The 24356-nt window shown below is 41.4% G+C and overlaps 1 protein-coding gene across 5 annotated transcripts in view; it reads right to left on the bottom strand.

Annotated features, from left to right (window-relative positions):
* Positions 1-24356, bottom strand: part of DOCK10 (dedicator of cytokinesis 10) — a 268151-nt gene that overhangs the window by 97102 nt on the left and 146693 nt on the right. For all 5 annotated transcript variants that reach the window (XM_049615823.1, XM_049615821.1, XM_049615819.1 and 2 more), the window contains exons 5-11: positions 16430-16502; positions 16029-16151; positions 15641-15775; positions 4998-5181; positions 3621-3706; positions 3262-3345; positions 2985-3140 (exon numbers count right to left, since the gene is read on the bottom strand). In XM_049615823.1, coding sequence (XP_049471780.1) covers positions 2985-3140; positions 3262-3345; positions 3621-3706; positions 4998-5181; positions 15641-15775; positions 16029-16151; positions 16430-16502 — 841 coding nt within the window. The remainder of the gene's footprint in view (positions 1-2984; positions 3141-3261; positions 3346-3620; positions 3707-4997; positions 5182-15640; positions 15776-16028; positions 16152-16429; positions 16503-24356) is intronic.

The following is a 24356-nucleotide window of genomic DNA, read 5'->3' as shown; positions in this document are numbered from 1 at the left end:
GCCACTCCCTTGAGTTCCAAACTTGTATTTGAATCTACCCAAAGGACATCTCTGTTTGGATATCTAGTGGGCCTGTCAAGCTTAACATGCCCATAGTGGAATTTGGGGCCAATATCCCCCCAATCTGCTCTTCATCTAGTCTTGCCCTTTTAATGGCACCACCATGCATAGAAGTATTCAAAGCAAAGGCGAGGGACTCATCCTTGAGATACTCTTTCCCCTTGTCCAATGGATCAGAGAAGCCTGTCTGTCCAATTTACCCAGCATCAGTCATATCCATCCATTTCTCTCCTCCTTCCTTGCCAGTCCTAGTCTATGCCACGCAATGAACTAGGTGGCAGACTCCTATCTACCATCCTTGGTCAACTCTTATTTCCTCCAATTCATTACTTTTTTCTGATGGGATCTTAAAAACCAAAAACAAAAACAGAAATTGAACCACACCATTTGAAAGTGTTTTGAATCCTTCAACAGCCTCCACTCAGGATAAATGCAAACGCTTCACTACAGCCTGGTACCTTACATTACCTTCCCTTGGACTGTCCTTCCCACATTATCTTGGTCTGCTCTTCCCTTCGGCACCTACTTCCTGTTCCTAGAACTTGCCAAGACTTAGTTGTCTCAGGGCATTCACACTTGCTCGTTCTCCTGCCCTAGAATATTCTCCCATGACCTGACTTATCCTTCTCACCTGTTAGGTCTGTATTCAAATGTCACCTCCTGAGAGAGCCCTCGTATGACCACTCTACCTAACGTGACCCATCTCCCAGTTCCTCTGCATCACATCTGTCATACTGATTTATTTCAAACAACTGTAAACAATGTACGACTCTCGTGTTAATTTATTTGTCTTTTTAAAAAAAATTTATTGTTTGTTCTTTTCAAAAAGAGTCAGCCTTCAAGAGGGCAGGGGGCTTGTTATCTTGTTCCCTGCTGTTTCCTGAGTACCTAGAAAAAGTCTGGCTCCCACTAGGTGCACAGAGTAAGTACTTGCTGAAAAAGGAATAAACGTGACTTCCAGTACTATCATTTTTACTCACATACCTACTGCCCAATTATAGTTCTAAAATGTGAGAAAGTTTCATTGGGGGGGAAGATTCTTGCTGGTGAGTCAGCTCAATTTTACCTTGTCAACAAGATTCTCATGTGCAATACTGAAAACGCCAATACCTTGCATATATAGCATTCGCAAATTTCCAAGCAATTTCCCACCTATTAAAATAACAGTTAATATGTAATGATTGCTTACTGTGCATCAAGCATCATCCAAGTACTTTCCATATATTACTTCATGACTTCTTCACAACAGTCCTTTGAAACAGCTACTGTTATTATTATCCCATTTATAGAAGAGGAGAGGGAAGGTAAGCTTCCTGCCCAGCTTACCTGCCCAGCGTGGCAGAACTCACTGATGGGAAGGTGAGGCATACTGACCCAAGAGAGGCACATTATCACTTGATTCTCCTCATTCAATCTGAGGTTCGTAGCATGTACCATTATCCCTCTGTTACGCCAGGGAAAATGGGCTCAAAGAACCAGTGCCATGCCTGAAGATCCAAGGGCAGCAGGTACGAAAGGGTCCATCCTTTCTTCAAGCCACACACTGTCACAGCTAATAAGTCTCATTGAACTTCAGCATGGAGATGTGCATGGAATTGTGTGGTGCTCGGTCTAGAGAGAAAGCTTAACGCTGTTTTGTCTTCTAAAAAGCAAACATGGCTTATAATATGGATCTAGAAATAAGTTTTCTTCTTTGAGGTGGGAGATGATAATTGGGGGATGATTTATCAAAAATTAAAATGGACTGCACTAAAAACAATGAAAGGGGACATACCAGTACAACAACACTGACTTGGATTGGTGGTGGGATTATGTATAATTTTTCTTTTCTTATAGTTCAGAATTTAATGTTTATGTTCGCGGAATGCCCCCTTCCCACAAATAACTTTACAGTTGGTCTAGGGGTGCCTGGTTTGCTCAGTCGGTTAAGCATCCCACTCTTGATTTTGGCTCACATTCATGATCTCATGGATCATGAGTTTGAGCCCTACGCTGGGCTCTGTGTTGACAGCAGGTAACCTGCTTGGGATTCTCTCTCCCCCCCTCTTTCTGCTTCTTCCCCACTCATGCTCTCTCTCTCTCTCTGTGTCTCAAAGTAAATAAATAAATAAATAAATAAATAAATAAATAAATATTAAAACAATTTTTATACAATTGGTATAGAATGGTCCCCAGACTACTAGGAGAGAATTTTCTTTCTTTCTTTTTTTTAATATGAAATTTATTGTCAAATTGGTTTCCATGCAACACCCAGTGCTCATCCCAAAAGGTGTCCTCCTCAATGCCCATCACCCATCCTCCCCTCCCTCCCCCCCGCCCCCCCATAGGAGAGAACTTTCAAGACAGTCCACTTAGCAGGAAAAGGAATCTTATGTTGATTTAATGAATGCTGTGGTGGTTCCCAAATATCAGTGAAGCACCTTTTTTCCTCCCATTTGCCTATACTATTATTTAATATTTATCCAATATTATTTTACTCGATTCACTATGTAGCCTTGTCTTAGGCAGTGATAGCTGTGAAACCTCAGAGTTGATTTGTTTGTCCACACTATTCTCTAATATACATTCAAACAAACATATAAATATAAAAATTAAAAAAAAAATTGACTTAAAAGCCATCTCAGCCACCACCAAGTAGATATAAACAATGCCTTAGGAAACTCTGAACCACTGTGCGATTGAATGGAAAGAACACTAGAATACAGTCCCTTTGACACTTCTTCAAGGTAAAAGGAACATTTTACGGTAGTATGTCCGCTTCAGAACTCATGAATTTTTGTGATGTGGAAAATGCTGTCATTCATACTCCCTGGTGCACTAGCTGGTGTGAACTCAGTGCCTGGGATTATCAGGAATAGAAAAGATTTTGGCCAGGGTGGTGTGATATTGGCTGATTGGCATTGGATGTAACAGGGGAAACTTACATTCGTTATTGGGTCATTCTCATTCTCCGTAACACATCCCTGAAGATTTAAGTTGAGAGCTTTACAAATGATCATGATCCTCTTGGCGGCTTTTTCTTCAAATGGTTTGATCCCAAGGTCGGGTTCGAAAAGGTCCTTTTTCTGAAGTTTCAAGGTCTACAAAAAAGGTGGAAGGTTTTTCTCAACAAATGCCCATCATAAAAAAAAGAAATCCTGAATTCTAAACCACAATTGTGTGGATTGAGTTCACGCATGCTCAGAAGGAATTTCGACTTACATCTATATCTGGATCCAGCGAGAACAGATTTAACCTCTCTGTATTTCGAGTCGTTTTGACAGTCTCTTCAGTTTCTGTGAGGTACTGCAGAGAAAACTGTGTTAGCTCTCGGTAACCAACTATCCAAATACTTACAGCCTGGCCCCCTCCACATGGCCAAGAAATTGCCCCTTAGTATCATCACTCTTTTAATATCATCCATTAACACGCGGCAAATCTGATCACAACATGCTTTTGTTTTTTGAGTGTTGCATTTCTTAGTTTAAATTTTAAAATACAGCATTTCCATCTTTTCCATGAAAACAATAACTAATAAGTTATTCAAATTTATTTGCATAGTAAAATGTCAGCTTTATTACTTTTGCGAAGTCTGGGTGTAGGCTGTTCTCTGAAGACTCTGTTTCCTCTGGTGTGCTTTCACAAGTTACAGAATTATCCAGCGAATCTTGAAAAGATACACCAAGACAGGTTAATAAGTAATACTCATAAATCACACATCTCTCCAGGCTGTGGCATATCAAGACCGGATGTGGGATGGATGCAGGTGAGCAGATGTCTTCGTTGTATCTTGCCTCCAGGACTCTATATTGTTACAAGATCGAGGCCTGGAAATCAGACCTCCTGATGGTCATTTTGGGATTCTTTCCCTGACACCACCCTATGTGCGTAAGAACTCTTGACCCTTATAATACCATACTTATACTTGGGGTTGTCATGACTTACTCCATCAATGCACACTAAAGTTTTCTTATCTGTGAGTACATTTTTGATATTCTGACTCTCTGGCCATCAACTTCAAGCCCATATTCTGGCTTCAGTTACTTAAACTCTCTAAAACTCTATAAACATGAATACTCAAGTTGATTATCATTAAGTAAATCATGAATGCTAAACGCCTGCCATGGTACATAGTAGTTGTGTTAAAGTCAACAACAGTTTTCTTCCTCATTGCCCCATGCCTCTTTCACTTTATAGAATATGATACTTAGACTACTAGAATCTAAAGACTCTGGTGTCTAAGATCCCATGGTGCTGGACAAAATGTCCTAAAATAGTTTTCCTTTCAGGAGGAACGACCCACTCTGGAAGTGAACTTGGCTTTTCTGTGGTCATGGACCTGTTTTTCTATGTGTCTCATCACCTGTCCTTTCCACGCTCTTGCTGCCCTCTCTTTGCCTAGAATGAATTAGAATTTTGAGAAGTAATAAGGATGGGAAGAAGAAAAATATTTTTATTTCATAAAGATCTCTAATATTGTGCAACATTTATGGAACTGTCACATATAAGCTGATCTCAGTATGGTCAAGAAGTATCCATGAAAGATATCTTTCAATTAAAAGGAAGTAATGCATGTCTGTCTTTACATAATATCATGTTAATTAATTAAATCAAAGTAAAGTGAAGTAAAGGCTATGAAACACAAACTACCCCATCTAAGGTAACCTCCCATCAGACATGGGTACATTTTTAGTACTGCTGACAGATGATTTCCAGCCTCAAATCACTGCCAGTAAACTCAAAATCATACCTGCGTGTGGTGATCCTCACTATTCAGTAAAAGTCAAGCATTTCGGGGTGCTTTTCTGGAGCTCAGGGATGGATGAGCTAGCCTTGACAGCTACCACAGTTAACTAGTTAGCCTTGACAGCTACCACAGTTAACTGGTTCATTAGATGAACCAAACACACAGGTCACATTTTGCAAAGGAAGGGAAGGGGGGGCGCGTGTGTTCTCACCCAGCCCCAGATCTGCAAGCTCCGTGCTCCTCCTCCCCTGAGGTGGCCCCTCAGGACTGATTTGCAGGATGCGGTTCAGGGTGTGGATCCATTCATCCATATCTGACTCTGTTTCAGCCGCCAGCACAAAATAGGTTAGGTCATTCATTTTCAATTCAAAAGCATATTTTCTTAGTCTGTTATTCTGTGGTGCAAAAAGACAGACAGAAAGCAAAAACACCAGATAATAAGTCTTAGAGAGCGAGAGACATTTTTTAGGGGGCCGTGCTTCCGAAGTGTTTCCTTTATAGGAGAGTAACATAAAGAAGATGGGCCAAACGAAGGCCAAAATTTGGGTGGGAATGAATCATTCTGTTTGGTTTCTTTCAGGGCTTTTGGTGCTAAGATGTATTTTATTTAGGTTCTTGTTGATTGGATGATCGTGGTGACTCAAAAATTTCACCTTCAGGCACATGTGGCAAGACGCTCTAAACTTCTTCAAATCGTTGATTAGAAGGTCTGCCTTCACTTTCTCATCTTGTGTTCCGTCCACTATTCACTCCAGTTGGGTTTCTGGCCCCATGACACCCCGGAGCAGCACTAGCCATGGTCACTAACAAACTCTATGCTGCTGCATTATCCAAGACATTTCCTTTTTCGGATCTTCCTTGACTCTTCAGTAGAATTAACATGGTGGCTTCCACTTCCTCCTTGAAACCTGTCTGTGTTGGGTTTCCATGACCACACTCTGTTCTGGTCTCCTTTCTTCTTCATCAGCCACCACTTTTCAGTCATGCCTTGGACTCCTTTCTCTCTCATCTGACCCCAGTGGCTTTAAAGGATGTCCACATGGTTGGGCACCCCGATTCCTTTCTCTGGCTCTGGCTTTTCCATCAGCCTCCCAACTTTTCTCTTATTCGACATCTCTACTTTGCCTTTTGTGATGCACCCATGAGGCCTTGGCTCTAGTTCCTGAATGTGCTCTGGTTACATGTTTTGTTGCTGCCGCAAGGCCTGAAGCAGCCCCTCCCCCGCGTGTACCTCACACATAGTCAGCACCACGTCTGTCCCTCATCTACTTAGGGGACCTGTAGTCACTCTTCAGATCTCAGCCGAAGTTTCTCCAATTTCTCAGGACGAGGTTCTTGTCTTCCAGGGCACGTACAACAATTTGGAAGTCCATACGTATTCATTTTCATTTCTTTGTTTCGACCAACATGTGCCTCCTTCATGGCTGCCTCCAGAAGACCAGGTCAGTTCCACTCACGACTTTACCCTGTGCTGTCGCACAGAAGGGCTTAGTACCAGTGGGTTCAAAACACTCACCTTTTATAAGGGAATAGGATTGCCTCCTGATTTTGGGAAACTGACATTTATAGGGAAGAATGAATGAACAAAAGACTGGAAAACACAAATTGGGGGCTGTGCAGAGAATTAAAATGGGCTCGGGGGTGAGTAGCCACTTCAGGCTGGCCTTCCAGGAAGGGGCATCCAAGTTGAAATCTGTAAAACCACTGAACTATTCCAAGATGGGAGAAGCGCACTGAAACTGGAGGGAATACAAGAGCAAATTATTATGGCACTTTTATACATTCCCGCCATGAGATTAGAATTATAAATTCAGAGCGGAACGATAGAGCCCGCGATGATATTAGCGTTATATTATCTGCAGTGGTTGTAAGAATTATTGAAGATATCCCATCTCTAATTCACTCTCAGTTAATTCTGATACAGGTAGTCAACCCTTACCCCTAGTCAACTCTGCTTTGAAGCCATTGGAGCACCCACAATTACAACAGTGCGAGGTCTATGGGCTTAAGACAACCAGGTAAAATGCAAATAGGAGAAGAACCGTAAGGTGAGAGTAACATTATAGTGTGGGATTGTGGCTGAATATCAAAGTATAAGATTCTTTTCGGGGACACGATTGCTATTCCTGGTGGCAAGAAAAAATAATTTGTAATATCCTCCTGGTAAGGTCTTTTTTCTTGGTGATGGTCTCAGAAGACTGTCCTCAAATAGCTTCCTCCTTTCAACTTCCACAACATCATGATGACTACCACAAATATGACACTTACTAACCACTTGCCGTCTAGATGGCAGGTACCGTGCTGAGCACGCATAGTTTTTATTCTGTTTCATCCCACAACAGCCCTGGGAGACAGACTGAATTATTCCATTTAACATGTAATGACATGGATGCTTGGGAGATAAATTGAAATGTGCTTGGGATTCTACAGGTAGCAAGCGGCAGAGAAAGGAAAAAAACCTCTTTATCCTCTAACCCACTGAGATGATCAGGGGCAAAGATGTTCACCAAATGCTGTTTCCCTTCCTTGTCCCCTTCCTGGCACAATCACATCCCGAAGGGCTGGTCACGGCCTGGGAGGTCATGGCTTCTCTAAGCGCTGACAATAGACAAGGGTAACAAATACACCTCAAGAAAAAGAAAAATTCAGGAGAAAAAAGAATTAGCTAAAAAAACCAGCTGTGATTCTCACTGTAGAACTTCATAGCTCAAATGCCACTTTCTAGATTCTTCCAAGGACACGCTCTTGGCTCTGACCCATACTCCTTGTAACAACTCACTCACTGGCTGGCTTTTTAAATAGTCTATGAACTTGATATGGGCAGAGGCTGACTGGTTATCCTCACTACTCAGTGCAGTAGTGGTATTCCTTCAAAAAGACAGATTTCGTGCTGTGCAAAAACAGACATATTAGCTGCCCTGGCTGAACAGGGGAGACAGGCATTAACCAGTTAATCACAAAAATGTGAAATTGGAAGATAAACATACTTAGATTCTGTGTGAATGTGCTGAAGAAGAGGTGTAAACTTAAGGTATAAAAACTCTTCTTGAGAACCAGAAAGCTATTGCGATATGAGAATATTGTTATTCTCTCAAGACCCTCTGGGGTCTAGGAAAGCAGAGGACAGGATGATTTTGACTCATAAAATGCCAGAGCTGCATTTTGAGGCTATTTTGGCTGCAATATAAACACAGTGGGGGTTGCCAGAAAGATAGCGGTGGCCCCAAACTTTAGGGGGCAAAGCAAACATACAGGCAGCTTCTTTAAGAATGCAAATTCTTATGGGAATGCAAGCTGGTGTAGCCACCCTGGAAAACAGCATGGAGGTTCCTCAAAAAACTAAAAACCGAACTACCCTACGACCCAGCAATTGCACTACTAGGCATTTATCCAAGGGATACAGGTGTGCTGTTTCGAAGGGACACATGCACCCCAATGCTTATAGTAGCACTATCAACAATAGCCAAAGTCTGGAAAGAGCCCAAATGTCCATCGATGGATGAATGGATAAAGAAGATGTGGGATATAGATACAATGGAGCATTACTCGGCAATCAAAAAGAATGAAATCTTGCCATTGGCAACTACGTGGATGGAACTGGAGGGTATTATGCTAAGTGAAATTAGTCAGAGAAAGACAAAAATTGTATGACTTCACTCTTATGAGGACTTTAAGAGACAAAACAGATAAACATAAGGGAAGGGAAACAAAAATAATATAAAAACAGGGAGGGGGAAAAAACAGAAGAGTCTCCTAAATATGGAGAACAAACTGAGGGTTGCTGGAGGGGTTTTGGGGGGCGGATGGGCTAAATGAGTCAGGGGCATTAAGGAACCTACTCCTGAAATCATTGTTGCACTATATGCTAACTAATCTGGATGTAAATTTTAAAAAATAAAAACAAAATTAAAAAAAAGAATGCAAATTCTTAGAAGCTATAATCTCCACAGGAGGTATGGGTGGACTCCCTCCACACACCCTAACACACACTTCTGGCAGGTCTCATGAAGGAGGTCCATAAAACCCCATGCGGCCTGCACTGACACAGAGGGTCTAAGGGCAAAGACAGCTTGGCCTTGAGCAAGTGTAAAAGGAGATAGTTTTCCTTCATAAAACAACAGGAAAAGAAATAGATACAGAGGAAAGAACTTGAAATGCTCAGAGTTCAGGGCACAGCTTTGGCTGGAACACTGTTAAGGATCTGAACACAGCAAAATGCAAGCCAGTCTTAGTGTTGTCTTGAAAACAAACAGATTAAAGAATCTGTTTAATTAATCTCATGTCATAAATAATGTAGACAAGGAGATGAAAAGCCATGTAAAATGCTTACATTAATTGTATGACTTAAAAGTCAATGGAACTGCGACCTGCTTTCAAATGCAGAGGAGAAGGAACTCAGAGAATTCCAGACAGAAAACAGGACAAAACATAGACACTAAAACTTGATTTTCCAAACTGTATACTCTACTTCAAGTGAATTGGAAAATGGGTTGCTGATGTCAACAATCTTATAAAAAATATTTTGCAAAAATTTGGGCAAACTGTAACAAGCCCTTATTTCTCCAAAGGGCGTATTTATCAATGAAATAAATATTCTATCTGCAGCTTCTCAAAAACCGAATTATCTTTTTCTATTTGGAGCGGAACAGAACTACTTACAGTCATAGAGAAGCTTACACTGGGGAAGACTGTGATGCCTAAGTGGTTTTCTATCTCCTTCTCTGTGATCTCTAACATAATGGCATATAAAATCACAAAAAAAAGAAAGGACAAAAATAGGAAAATCAATGGGACATTTTAATAATCTTGAAATGCAGTTGTTATGTCATTATAGTGGTAATCAGGAAATAATCATGTTCTTTTTTTTCGATCTCCCAGTTTTCCTGTTTCCCTGAAAACAGTGTCCTTTGTGGCAGACGTGACTCCTCCGTTTACTAAAGCTCACCACAGTCCATCTACACAGCTTCATAAAAAGCAGGAAACTGTGAATATGTCCTAATGCCAACTGACATGTTTAATGAGTTGTAGCCAACTGGTCTGTTTCCACAATACTCATCTGGAAAGGTTCCGAAATAGAAACTCCAACAAAGCTACCAAAGCCAATGGAGAAATGAGTATCAAAGCAAGTTACCCGAACAAAATATTCCATTGTGCCTAATACGTTACTAGCATCTTTTGCAGGAACAAAAGAAGAGTTCCCAAAAGAAACACACAACATCACATCCAGGTTACTGGGGTTGGTGGCTATCATTGATGTAGTCCTTTCCATTCTCTGTATGTTTGTTTGTGCATTTCATTCAACAAAAATGTACTGGGTACCTTCTGTGTGTCAGGTGCACAGCATTAAAAACATTCAAATAAAGCACTTGCCCTCATTGAACTTGCATTCCAGTGTATAAAAACATTCAAATAAAGCACTCGCCCTCATTGAACTTGCATTCCAGTGTAATGGAGTGTCCGTAAACAACTAAGCAGAAATATAGCGTACGTACCATGCATGTGCTATAGGTAAAGTACAATAAAGTCTCAAGCAGTGATATATTCTGTATCTTATATATCTTATATGTTATATGATAGTCTTACATTATGTCATCAGAACCTATTGTTTGAGATGTGCCACTCATTTTCTTTGCATGTGCTCCATTTATTTTTTCTTTCTACGCATCGTCCCACAGGCTGGGAGTTCTTTGAAGACAGAAGCCACATTTGACTCATATTTGGCTTTCCCACAAAGCCTAGCATAACTAAGTTTTCAATATATGTTTGCTGAAATAAATCCTCCCCCTAAAACCCACTGCTTAAAGCTACGCATGAGCATATCTTTGTAGTACTTCTTCCGTCCATGTGGCTTATGCAGGATAGATGTATGAATATGTGCAGGCATGCCCATAGGATGTATGATTATCAGCTTGTTTCCTTGGGCATCTTCCTGTAGTTTTGGACATCCCTCCACTTCAAACCTATTTTTGCCATTTATTAGCTGTGTGATTTGGGAAAGCCACTCTATCTCCCTGAGTTTTATTTTAATAAACTGGGACAATAATGATGCGCGTTCCATCAACTGGTGCCACATAATGTATCAGATAAAAGTACAGTGTCATTCTGGTTTCTATTGTTATCATTGGAAATGAGATTTATTTATTTATTTATTTATTTATTTATTTATGGAAGTTTATTTATTTTGAGAGAGAGCATGCGCGCAGGTGTGTGCAAGCAGGGGAGGCGCGGAGAGATGGGAAGAGAGAGAAGCTCCAGCAGGCTCCTGTTGTCAGAGCAGAGCCCCACCGGGGGCTTAATCTCAAGAACCTTGAGATGGCGACCTGAGCTGAAATCCGGAGTCAGATGCTTAACCAACCGAGCCACCTAGGCGCCCCGGAAATGAGATTCTTTAGAGCCAGAGTTTGCTAATGTGAAGTTTATAGGTCAGATTTAGTTTCTAGATTTGTTTTCCTTGGCAGTTTTCCCCTCCCGATTTAACTACGTTTCTGTGGGCATGCACACTCCAAGCTGCTCCCTGCTGTCTCACACCTGGCCCCACTTCCTTCAGGTGGTGGGCTTCCTGAGCTGCAGAATGTATCCAAGTTTCTAGACTTCAGTTAAGCACGTGAGGCCACGGTCTTGGAACCCATGTCCACAAGGTGGTAGATTCGGCCCCGAGGAGGAAATAAACAGCGTTTGGCCCCCCACCCCCATTTACGCCTGCATAAAGTGACATCGCTCATTATTAATGTTGCGGTGGGAACCCTAGAAGACGGGATGCTTGGACTATTCATTCTCTTCCACAGTGGCAAGATCTTGAATAGATGGATGGATGGGCCAATGGATGAATGAATAAGAAGACCCTGAAGGAATCAGATGGGATAACACAGGCCTAGATGTCCCTTGGCCCCAGATCAAAACTGAAGCAGCAAAAACCGGAAGTTCTGTTCCAGACTGGGAGTGCATGGGGTATAAAACACATCTAATGTCACTATTTGATTATAGTACAAAATGGAAACTATTGTCAATTTTTTTTTTAAATCAAGATCTAAAAAATTTCCAACCGTAAATATTACCACAAACTTGGGTAGGAGTTTCCTTCTGCTTGATGTCACCCTTGAAATATATTTCTAAGAATTCCAACGATTATTCTTAGAAAAACACAATGGCACAGATTGGGTCTGAATGAAGCAACCAAAATGGCTTGTTCACAGAAGACTGTTAGGAGCTTGGACTTCCTAAGAATGCCAGAGGGTAGGTATCACTTCTGAGGTAAAGTTTTTGTTCCTTTTTTCTGTTTTATTCAAGAGAAACCGATAATGATTCTTGACAAAACAGGTCTGACTCATTCTATTATTCATTTGTTCTGTGATCCTGTGTGTACATGTTTCGTCTTCAGGCACATTTTGTACCTGAGAGCTTGGGAGAGCAATGACTAAACTTGCTTCTTATTTGAGAATCTTTCCACTTGTAAGACCTCATAAGCCAGAGACAGCCATGAGCAAATATGTAAGAACCAGGATCCAGACACAAGGTGGTACATAACCCAGACATCTATCTTCCCAGTGATCTCAAGAAGTTGGAGGTCCTCCCTCCCCAAAGGGCTACAAGTTCTTGATAAATAGGAATAGAAATGAAGGGGTATAGGGCTAAACTCTTTCAAAGATATAGTAGTGTTCCCGAATATTTGAATGGCCATCTACTGGGGAGTGAAATAGAAATGCAGCTGTGCTTTAAGGTGCAACATCTACCTTGGCGAATCCTGCTAGCTGACCCAGAAGAGTTCATTCATCACTGTTCTGTGCTCCTAGAACATTCAATAGCAGGTGTTGTTGATAGCTTTTGTGACACTGTGTAATCATTAACAATGAGCCTATGTTCCTCTCTGGTTTTGACTTCAGCAGGGAGTTCTCAATGCCTAAGCACAGTTCCTAGTATGTCATAGACACTCAATAAGTTTGTTGAATGAAAGAATACATGAGTGAATAAAAACTAAATGAATAAAGAAGAATATTTAGATAGAAATTTCAGGAAGGTGAATGGAGATTTTCTAGGTAGGTCTTTCCCCAGTGGAATGTCTTTCTCAAAGTCGTGATCTTTGCACCTGACGGAAAGCCTATCACCAGCTAGCGCTGACCTTTACTGCTCACTTGCTTGTACTTAGGGACTTACGTCCCACATTTTTCCTTAAGCTCTTCTTTCCAGCTTACCTTTGAACTCAGGCAAAAAGCCTGAAGGGCACAGCACCCCATGATAAAAACCAAAACTACTTCTCAAACAATAATTGCCCAGGCGAAGAACTGTGGCCCACAAGGTCCAGACCAGTTTGAACTCAACCCCTGACTCACACCAGTGCAGATGGACCATGGAGTGACCCACAGAGTAACCAACAATTACCTTTACCTCATTACAATATTAAAATCTCTCCTCCGAGAGGAACACAGGCCTCATTTATAAAACATACAATGTATATATATATAGGTATATTTCCTTAAGTCACATGTATAACCTCATGCTTAGACCTACATACGATGACAAGGTTCCCCTTTCTAAATATTCATCCTAACCCTAAATAAAGGGATCCCACTCACCCTTGCTAGGGGAGTTATTCACCATGATCTCCGTATTTGCTGCACGTGAAGTCTTTTTTTTGTGAGATAGCTCACCTGGTGTAGCTTCTACCTGTGACTCACCAAGGAGCGAAATCACGTTAGTTTGGTTACAAGACTAGGGAAGAAAGGCTGAAGGCACACGGTCTCCCAGATCCTTTTCCATGCTAGCACATTGTTTGAGTTTTTACAGATGAGGAACCTGAGCTCAGAGTCCGAGTAACTTACTCAAAGCCTCCAAAAGTAAGTGGTGAAACCAGGATTTGAATGCTGACCTGTATGAACCCCAAACTTTGTTTTCTCCTAGAAGACACTCTCCAGCTCCAAGGCACCACTTCAGCAGAGACTGAAGTACAGTCTAAGACGTGATGGAGAAGTTCCTGTAGTCAAGGTCAGATTTGAGCACCGAGATGCGTGCTCAACACCGAGTTAATAGGATTCTTCGAAGAAGCAATGTCATAGTAATACGTATCTCTGTGAGCTGGATATACAGCACGGGCTACAGTGATACTGCCTGAAAGATGGTAATGCATTTGCTAGAGCGAGCTTTGAAGGAAAAAAATGGAAAAGAAAATACCTAAGAGTTTTAGCTCAGTTTCTAGAGAATGTAATCGTTGATCTTTCACCTACTGCGGGAAGTTTTACTTGACATTTCTAAAGCCTAAGCTTCCTTTGCGGCCAACAATAGAAAACCATCTCCACCCTCCAGTAAGATCCTTATTGCCCTTTCCATATGGAAAGCTGGCATCTGCATTAAAATGCAATTATCTTTCACTTCTAGCCGACTACTCTGCTACACTTAATTAATTCTTTCCTTTTAAAGTTCAGCATTAGTACTTTCTGGAGGAATTCCAGATTTTAACAGATAGACCATCCAGAAAAAGCCCAGGCCTAAGTGACTGGAGAGAGCTCCATTTTGCATCCACATATCCGAGTGCCCCTTGGTATTAATCCAAGACGTAATCTCAGCTCTGGAGCCAGCTGCGTCGACGCCTGCAGGTGAGTGGGAAGAGAAGGTCTGCTCCTGGTGACCGGTGACCAGAAACACAGTCCTCAACCTCCACAAGCCAGCATCCTTTTGTGAAATTCAAGATGAGGCTGCTGTAAGGTTTGGTTGCTTTGATTGTTACGTAAGAGGGAATAGGAGGCTCCTTACTTCCTGAGAGCGAAAAGAATAAATGAAAGCATGATGTCCAAATGAGGTCTATGGAGTTATTCTGCTTCCCTTTGCCACAGTGGTCTATGTCGCATCGCATACTAAGAACAATCACACGCTAAGAAGAACTTCCGGAACAGTATGGTCCGTTAAAAGCGCCGTGTCTGTTTCTGAAATTAAGCTCTTGGGAATCGATGTAATCCTCGTCTTTGAAGGAAACCTCCTCTTAGAAGGAAGAAGATTATATGTGCGCTGCCAATGTACTACCTCATTATTACCCAATAATAAAGATAGGATTTACGAAGCATAGTGAGCTATACGGTTTATACATTATTGAATTCTTTAGCTCAGTGGCGTTGTATGCTGCAGCCACACAGGTGGTCATTTTCTCCTTCTCGTTGAATATACCAGACTTGCTCTTGCCTCAGGCCCTTTGCACTTGCTGCCCCCGCTCATTCTTTAGTTTTCAGATCAAATAATTTCTCTATGAAGATGCTTTTTTTTTCTCACTTCTGGAGCACTGGTACTCCTTTCCAACCTCACCATTTGTCTCTCTGCCTCCCACAGCCCCATTTCTTTTCTTCACTCCATATTTCACCCACTGATTCCGTTCTGTTGATTTTTTTTCTTTGTGTATTTTCTATTATTTTTCCTTTGTTGAGAGTGAGTTTTGTGAAAGCAGAAACTCGGGTTGTGTTGTTTTCCACCGGATCTCTAAAGTCGAGAACAGTTTTTGACTCATTTCAGATACTCCATAAACACTTGAATGAGTGATGACTGGATGAACACACTCTTCGATTAAAAAGCCCAAAAGGGGAGGCGCTCCTGGATGGCTCAGTCAGTTAAGGGTCCAACTCTTGATTTTCGGCTTAGGTCATGATCTTGTGGTTCGTGAGATCAAGCCCCGAGCAGAACAGAGCCCTGCGTCGGGCTCTGTGCGGACATCATGAAGCCTGCTTGGGATTCTCTCTCTCCCTCTCTCCCTCTGCCTCTCCCCCCCATTTTCTCTCTCTCTCAAAATAAGTTAAAAAAAAAAAAATTAACAACAACAACAACAACAAATCCGAGAGGGGAAAACAAAACTCAAGGAGGAAAGGGATATCTACTCACCTGCACCACACCTGTACAGGAATCCAAAAAGATGCAGCCTTTGGGCTCTTTGGATATCTTTTCATCTTTGTAAAAATTCATGATGTAGGAGTTATCTGGCAACTGAGTCAGCTGGAAGTAGCGCTTTTTGAATGACTAAAGAAAGGGGAAGAAACAGACAGGTAGTTCAAAATGCAGTGTGCTAGTACAGAAATTAGAAATTCTGAAATTCCTTCGGGCGCGCCACATTCTTGGGCACTGTTCTAGGGAACAGCGCCCTCCTTCCTCATAAATAAAATATGACCCAAAACATGAACTCGATGCGAATGACGCTCCTCTGTGCTGTGACCAAAGGAGGGGGTGTCCAGAGAACTGGCAGAAACAAAGATGAGCCTTGATGTCTCCTTACCCGAACAGTAACGGTATTGTTCACGGTGCTATTGAAATTCCCCTTGTAGAGCCAGCCAGACTTGAAAACTCCGGTTCCTCCAGCTCCCCCACCGCCCTTAGAAGATGAGTGGGAGGTGGTATCCTGTGGAAGAGGAACCAAGGGCATGACTGCAACCTTTCGTGAATCCCACATCTTAGACGCTGCACTTACAAATGAGCCTCCTCTTTCTCTCTTCGACGCGTCTTAAATAATCATGTTCCATTTCAAAGCGAACGTGACTCATTTGGACTCAAAGCCCCTTCCACAAATAGCTATGGCAGCTTCCTTGTAAAATTGGTCAGAATGCGGAATACTCTAGTGGAGGACAGGAACTAATTGTCCTCCTGATTTAAACACTTAGCTTTCAGTAATTTACTTACTTCATCCTTATCAGCGTCTTCATGGTCCACCTCAAAGGAATGTGAAGGAAGTTTCTCTGGTTTGTACTCTGCTCTGAGAGTAAAGAAAAAAAAAAAAAAAAAAGAGTTTCTGATTTGTCATTTGAGACCTGACTTTCATTTTCCGCTGTTCCCCTAGGTAACAACCGTTGTGTTTTTCGAAAAAATAATGTAATCCTGTGAGGGCCCGATCTCCTTTGGAAGCATTAACTTTCTGCTACACCATTACATTTTATCTCCGGTAAATAAATCTCTGTTTTAAACCGTGGAGTTACTATTTATACAGATTTACACATGTCTTCTTGAATGAGATGAAGGCAAGCAGGACAATTTTAAAGCTCTGGTGGTTTGTATGCTTCTTCCTCTACCTTCTGCAGTGGAATATGAAGCAGTGCTGTTTTCATTCCCATTTCACCATTACATGGCGAGTCTTAAGGGTACGGGATGGCCATTGGAAAAACCATGTTCCCGAGAACCAGCCCGTGCTCTGGCCACTAGGTTGCGCCGTTCCCCTAACAGTGGCCTCCCCTGAAGTCGGCCCCAACTTGATTAAGCCGAAGGGTGCTCCCTTTGTGCCTTTCCGTGGTAGTCCTGAAATGCTGACCAGCCCGGAAGAGTCAGCGTGTGCACCTGATACTATCAATGGCAAAACAGGAGAAAGGTAAACTTCCTTTGGCTTGATTCTATTTCACAAGTCATGGCTGGATGGAGAGTGGTCAACAGCGTCTGAGGTTCGGACATTCCTTGATACTTAGTGAGAGAATCCTACGTGTAGAGTTGGCCTGGGATATTCATTTTCTTTAAGGTGATTTATGTTGTGTAGAAGCAACCTGGGAATCTGACTATTGAGAAAAAAAGTCCAGGGGTGCTCTTCGAGTTATTCCTGTCACAAATCTTTTCCTATGTTGACGGTATTCCAGATAGGAAGGGGCATGACCAAGACCTCTTTATACTTCAGTATGCATAAAATTACCAGACTGCATTCACATAGGGATTCAGTGGATTCAAGTGGGTTCAAAATACTCTTTACCTTTCCTCTGAAAGACCTGAAAATGCCCATTCCTGGTTCACAGCAGGGCAGGTAGGAGCACAGACAGAACACTGACCTCACTAATAAAACGGAGAAGCTTGAGATCAGAGTCACATTCTCTATAACTGATAATAGATTTTTTTTCCAATTGTGATAAAATATACATAACAGAAAAATTACGATTTTAACCATTTTCACGTGTACAGATCAGTGGCACAAAGTACGTTCACATTGTTGTGCAACCATCACAAAAGTCCGTCTCGTTCCCAAAATGACGCTGTACCCGTTACACAACAGTTCCATATCTCTCCCTTCCCCCACCCCTGGTAACCACTGTTCTACTTTCTGCCTCTCTGTATTTGGCTATTCTGGGCACCTCATCTTATGTTTCATTGCGTGTCTGGCTGATTTCATTTATTGTAAAATGCCCTCGAGGTTCATTCGTGTCGTGGCCAGTATTAGGATTTCATTCTTATACAAGGCCAGATAATACTCTACCGTAGTCTAAAAAGAGTTCACACCCCCAAAGCTGTTTCCATGAAGACACCCTGGAATCTAAAAATTAGGACTCTCTCCATGTAGATGCTGGGTACATGTCTATTATGACGCTTACCTGAATCTGTTGATTCCCTCCACCAGATCACATGTTTTTTTTTAGTTTTATTTATTTATTTACTTAGTTATTTATTTTGAAAGAGAGAGAACCAGCAGGGGAGGGGTAAAGAGAGAGGGAGACAGAGGATCTGAAGCAGGCTCTGTGCTGTCAGCAGAGAGCCCAAGGCGGGGCTCAAACTCACGGACTCTGAGATCATGACCTGAGCTGAAGTTGGATGCTTAACCAACTGAGACACCCAGGTGCCCCAAGATTACATGTTTCTTAAAGCCAGAGACTCCAATGAAGTCCCATCTACAGCGTCCCCAGGCTTTGTCTTTTTCTACTGTAGGGACGCTCAATACGCATTTGCTGATTGCATCAGTGATAGGCAAGGTGAATAAGGAGACAGAGAAGCAAAATAAGACAACATGGTATCATTTAAAACTGTTTTTGGAAGACATCTTGGGGACGCCAAAACACATATTTTTGGTGGCCAACGTCCTAAGACGCACCTCCCGTGTGTTAAAAGAGGTTTTGAAAAATGATCTTAGTATTGTGAATTTATTTTATAAGTTCAGATTATATGTTACTTGCTACCAAAACCAATAGCTAAGAAAAATAAAGCTATTCTGGGGTACACAGTAGTTGATATTGCGTATTAAGGATGATATCTGGGGTCTCCCTTCAGCCCCAGTCCCAATTTATTTGTCCATTTTTGTTCAGTTGTATAGCCTTGATATGAAATCCCAAGACCCATAGGTAAGTAGTTGTAAATGGTAACAGGCTTATTTAAAAGCCAGAGGCTTGAAAGAAGGGTGGTAGGAGATGTGTATTTTAAATTTATCTCCCCCACAGGTTCTGGCACATGGTAAGAACAGAATAAGTATCTGTCCACTGATGTATATGAAATTATTCGAGTGGGTATGCATTATTCCAAATTCCAGAAATATATTAATACATACATAATGCAGCCTTGTTCCTCCAAGACTTATTTGTAAGTTCAAAGAAGTTGAAAACTCTATACCAAGATAGCAGAACTTCTGTACTTAAGTTTAAATATGTACTATGCAGCATATAGCTTTTTAGTGAATTATATATGTGTGTAATTAGACGTTTGTGTACAAATACTAGAACCTCACAGTCCAGTGTAATTTGGGTGTTGTATTGAGAAGAAAACGAAGTCCGTAACAGTTACATAAACACACAGTGGAAGAAGTTGGACTAGAAGTCCTATTTTCTAAAATGCTACTTGCTGTATGTAGGGTAAGTTAATCAAACCATCTTTAATAAGCACATTAAGTAAGACTGGAGCCATTATTCTCTTCCAAAGGATCGTGGTGTATCTGTACTCCATCCTCTTTCTTACAGAGCCTTAGGGATACTCGAGCTTATCTGTGTCAGTGCCCCCAATGTTAACTTGTTCTGCCTCTTTTGGTTATGGTCAACTTATGCGAAGGGTGAGCCAGTCGCAGGTGACAGTGTTACTTTAGGACCACTGGGAAATGTTTCCTATCCTACCCAAAATATCCCTTTTCTCCAAAAGAGCCTAACAACATCCTGACAATCCTAAACAAAAAGCAATCACTTTCACCTCTTCATTTGGTTGGCAAAATAAAGCCCCTAAACACAACCCTTCCCTCTCTTCCCTCATCCAGCGAGGCAACACATTGCCTGAAATTCAGGGGCAGGTTCAAATGGCTGACTTCAGAGCAATTACTCCAAGCGTTTTGTCTGCAGAGAAGGGAACATGAGTGTTCCAGGATTCTTAAAATGATAGCAGGGCAGTAAAGGGAGTATTAAAGAAACATCCTAAGTGAAAGATAAAAGCATTCGTAGGGAAAACTAAGGAAGAGGCAGCACAGATAAACTTGAACATGGAAGGTCAACATCTGGCTCAGGCATCATCCTATGCTCTATGCCAATTATTTCCTATTAGTCTCCCTGTGACCTTGGTACAATTCTGTTTCTGAACTTCTTATTCTGTCCTCTACTGCCAGCATGACTTACCCTTTCTTCTCTTTCTTACAAAAGACTAATTTTATAGGCATTTGTTCTTGGTAATAGTGGATCACAATAGTGGCCATGTTCCTCAAATATATCGAGATAGATAGATAGATAGATAGATAGATAGATATCTCATGTTTTCTTTATCCATTCATGCATCAACGGACATTTAAGTTGTTTCCGTGTCTTGGCTGTTATAAACAATGCTGCAGTGAACATAGAATGCATGTATCTTTTTGCATTCATGTTTTTGTTTTCTTTGGATAAATACCCGGAAGTGGAGTTGCTAGGTCATATGGGAGTTCTGTTTTTAATTTTTTGAGGGACCCCCATACAGTTTTGCATAGTGGCTGCACCAGTTTACATTCCCACCAACAGTGCATGAGGGTTCCCCTTGTTCAACATCCTCATTAACACTTGTTATTTCTTGTCCTTTTGATACTAACCATTCTAATTGGTGGGAGGTGGAATCTCCTTGTGGTTTTGATTTGCATTTTCCTGATGACTAGTGTTGTTGAGCACCTTTCCAGGTACCGGTTGGCCACTGTCTGCTTTCCTTGGAAAAATGTTTATTCAGATCCTTTGCCCACTTTTTAGCTGGATTGTTATATTTTTTGTTGTTGAGTTGTATGAGTTTTTTGTATATTTTGGATATTAGTCATCAGATATACGATTTGCAAATATTTCCTCCCATTCTGAAGGTTGTTTTTCATTATGTTGACGGTTTCCTTCGCCATGCTGAAGCTTTTGAGTTTGATGCAAGGCCACCTGTTTATTTTTACTTGGAATGCAGTCGGATCCAAAAACTCATTGCCAAGACTGATGTCCTGGAGGTCACCATCTAGTTTTCTTCTAGGAGTTTTATGGTTCCAGGTCCCACATTCAAGTCTTTAATCCACTTTGAATTAATTTTTGTGTCCAGTGTAAGAAGTGGTCCATTTCCATTCTTTTGTACATGTCTGTCCAGTTTTCCCAACACTATTTATTGAAGAGACTGTCCTTTCCCCACGGTATAGACTTGGCTCCTTTGGCATCATGTAGTTTTTGTCATTCTTGTCTCTTGTGAATCCCAAATTCAGCGCTGGATTTTATGTATGAAGGCTTACATTTTACATTCTAGCCTGAAATAATGTTCTCTCCACTATCCGTCTATGAACAGATACTCAAAAAAAAAAAAAAAAAAAAAAAAAAAAAAGTGAGGTTCTTAAAAACACAATAACACAATTTCAAATTTAAAGAATAAAAATTAGGTGAATAAACACACTTCGTTTTTCACTCTTCCACAACTGCAAGGTTTCATTTTGTAGCCTCAGCAACCCATAAAAAGAAATGATCAGTTTAAATTGGTAGCGGGCATTGGAGAATTCTTCTAATCCAGGAGGCACGAACATGATTTACTTCTAACAGCCTCTGAAGGCCAACTAAATGATCTGTTTCTACTACTGACCTAAATATGTGTGTAGTCTTTAATGGGGAGTGCTTCACTTTGTAAAATCATTTAAAAAAAGATTTTTTTCATTCAGTCTTACAGTCTTCATCATTTCAGGGGATGTGTGAAGATTACATTCTAGAACTTCTGATTTTCACATAGTTCATTGAAATCTCTGACTTTGTGGCAGGAGTATTCTTCCCCTTCGTGGTATCAACTTCTACTTCCTTTAGTTAATTAAGGGAAATTCTCAACGATATTTTCGTTACTTTTGTCTACTTCTCATGAGGTTCTTCTCATGCTCCATGATATCCAGACCTTGTTTTTGTTCGAGGTGGTTCCTCTGTTGTTTTAATGGAGAACGAATACCGTGAAGGCAAAATCTCTCATATATTTTTTTTCTTGATGGCATCATGAAGATAAAGAAAAGATGTTTGGGGATGAAGCTGCTAAAGATTCCAACAGACCTGAAGTCAGTGGGAAGGCACATACTTGGAAGGGCAGCTAAATGCCACTTTCTACAATCTCTCACTTCGTATGAGATCTTCCAACCGCTTGGACGCAGTTTCCAAGTCGTGACCACTTCTCAGAACCGTCTTCAGAAAGAGGAAGTCTCGATGGTAAAAAAAAAAAATACTTTTCAATTGTGCCTACAAAACGTGTGTGACTAAGGCCCAGACACTCGGAATATACACAGTAATTACTCACGAAAGCCGGGGGTATGGTAGACCTTCTTAGCACGAAAGTCCATACGGGAGGTTATATCAGGAGTGACCTGAATTTAAGGGGATGTCCAGAGATTTGGTAAAAGTTAATGTTGGCTGTTTGCAAAAAGGTTTGCTGCTTTGGAGGAACATTGTTTTGTTCTTTACAGTAATGCAACTGAAAAATACTGGGCGCCTGGGTGGCTCAGTCGGTTAAGTGTCCAACTCTTGATTTCAGCTCAGGTCATGATCTCGTTGTTTGTGAGACTGAGCCCTGAAATGGGCTCTGCGCTGATAACGTGGAGCTTGCTTGGGATTCTCTCTTCTTCCCTCTCTGCCCCTCCCTGGCTCTCTATCTCTCTCTCTCAAAATAAATAAAAACTTAAAGAAATAAAGAAATAGAATAGCCTCCTTCCCATTCACATCTTTCTTCTTTTTCCCTGTATACTCACTGCTACAATCCCATTCTCCTTAGAGTACACCAAATGATCTTTTAAAGAATTAAACTGGATCACATCACACTCTAGGCTACAATTTCCACAGGCTTCTGTTGCAGTGGGAATGAATCCAAGCTCTCTCTTCCAGGGCCCGCCAGGTCCCTTGCCTCGTTCCATGGTTTCACTTCACTATAACCTTTCCACCTCGGTTCCAGCCTCCCCATTCCGCTCAAGAGACCATGCTGGTTCCAAGGTCAGGGCCCCTGTCCTTGCTGTTTCCTCTGGGAATCCTTTCCCAAGACCACAGTGCTGGGAGCTACTGTCCCTTCAGGTCTGAGCTCAGACGCTACCTTCTCTGAACTATTCTGCAGCTCCTTCAAATTCTGCATTTGTGGGTAGAGAGCAGCCCATCCAAGTATCCAAGCCTGGAACAGCTGCTGCTGGGGGCATGGGAAATTTGTGCAAATAGTGCCCAAATCTAAACCACGTGTCCACATAGGGGTGCCTGGGCTGCTCAGTCAGTTGAGTGTCTGACTTTGGCTCAGGTCATGATCTTGTGGGTCATTATTGGAGCCCCATGTCAGGCTCTGTGCTGACAGCTCAGAGCCTGGAGCCTGCTTCAGATTCTGTGTCTCCCTCTCTCTCTGCCCTTACCTCACTCACACACTGTCTCTCTCTCTCTCTCAAAAATAAACATAAAAAAAAATAAATAAACCACACGCCCACTAAAAAGTTAGACACAACAAGTACCTTCTCGATGCCTTCACTTGAGGGAAGTGTTAATAACTTCGCTTTTGATTGTTGTGTTTTTCTGGATTATTTGCATTGTTTTAGTTAGATGAACCAATGTGTTAAGAGATTCCAATTCATTGCAGTTCTTTGAATTCGAGCAACTCCAATCCCTTCCATGAATATTATATTTCTTTTCTTTCTTTTTTAAAGGAATGCTGTATTTCAAAATTTGCCATTCACTTACTTTACTTATTCAATAAGTCATTATTACACACTTACCAGAGGCCAGGCATTCTCCTCCTTTGTAGGGGATTCTGCAAGGAAAAGTCCCTGCCCTTTGGGGATTTTTGCTTTAGTGGGGGACACAGACACTGAATAAATGACTACTTTAGTTCAGGTAGTAGGTCAGGCAAGCTTGTCTGTGAAGGTGACATTTGAACAGGTACAGAACAAAGACACCTTCTCCCAAAGACTTTACTTAGTCCAGAAGAAAAAAAAAGCTGTTAATTTTTCCCTTTTTGCTGTTCTTAGACATATAACATTTCTGCAGAGGTTGTCTACTTTCATGACTCTTGGTATCCCAGCATGGAAATACATGAAGCCAGTGGCAAATCTGAATGCTAAATACAGAATATCCTCAGAAACATGTTTTGGTCCACACTGTTCTTTCCCAGTCCTGTTGTATCTGCTCTATTGAAATAACAGCTCACAAAAGAGTGATAGAGTAACACTTCAAGAATTTGTTCAGGGACACCTGGGTGGTTCAGTTTGTTGAGCATCCGACTTCGGCTCAGGTCATGATATCGCGGTTTGTGAGTTCAAGCCCCACATCGGGCTTGCTGCTGTCATGGCAGAGCCCGCTTCGGATTCTCTGTCCCTCTCTCTCTGCCCTTCTCCAACTTGTACTCTCCCCAAAATAAATATATATTGAAAAAAAAAAGATTTTGTTAGAAAATTAAATAAGAATACATTTGTAAC

The sequence above is a fragment of the Panthera uncia genome, assembly GCF_023721935.1.
Source record: "Panthera uncia isolate 11264 chromosome C1 unlocalized genomic scaffold, Puncia_PCG_1.0 HiC_scaffold_3, whole genome shotgun sequence".
NCBI lineage: Eukaryota > Metazoa > Chordata > Mammalia > Carnivora > Felidae > Panthera > Panthera uncia.
Note: the sequence above shows the minus strand (reverse complement) of the source record. Positions and strands in the feature narration are given on the sequence as shown.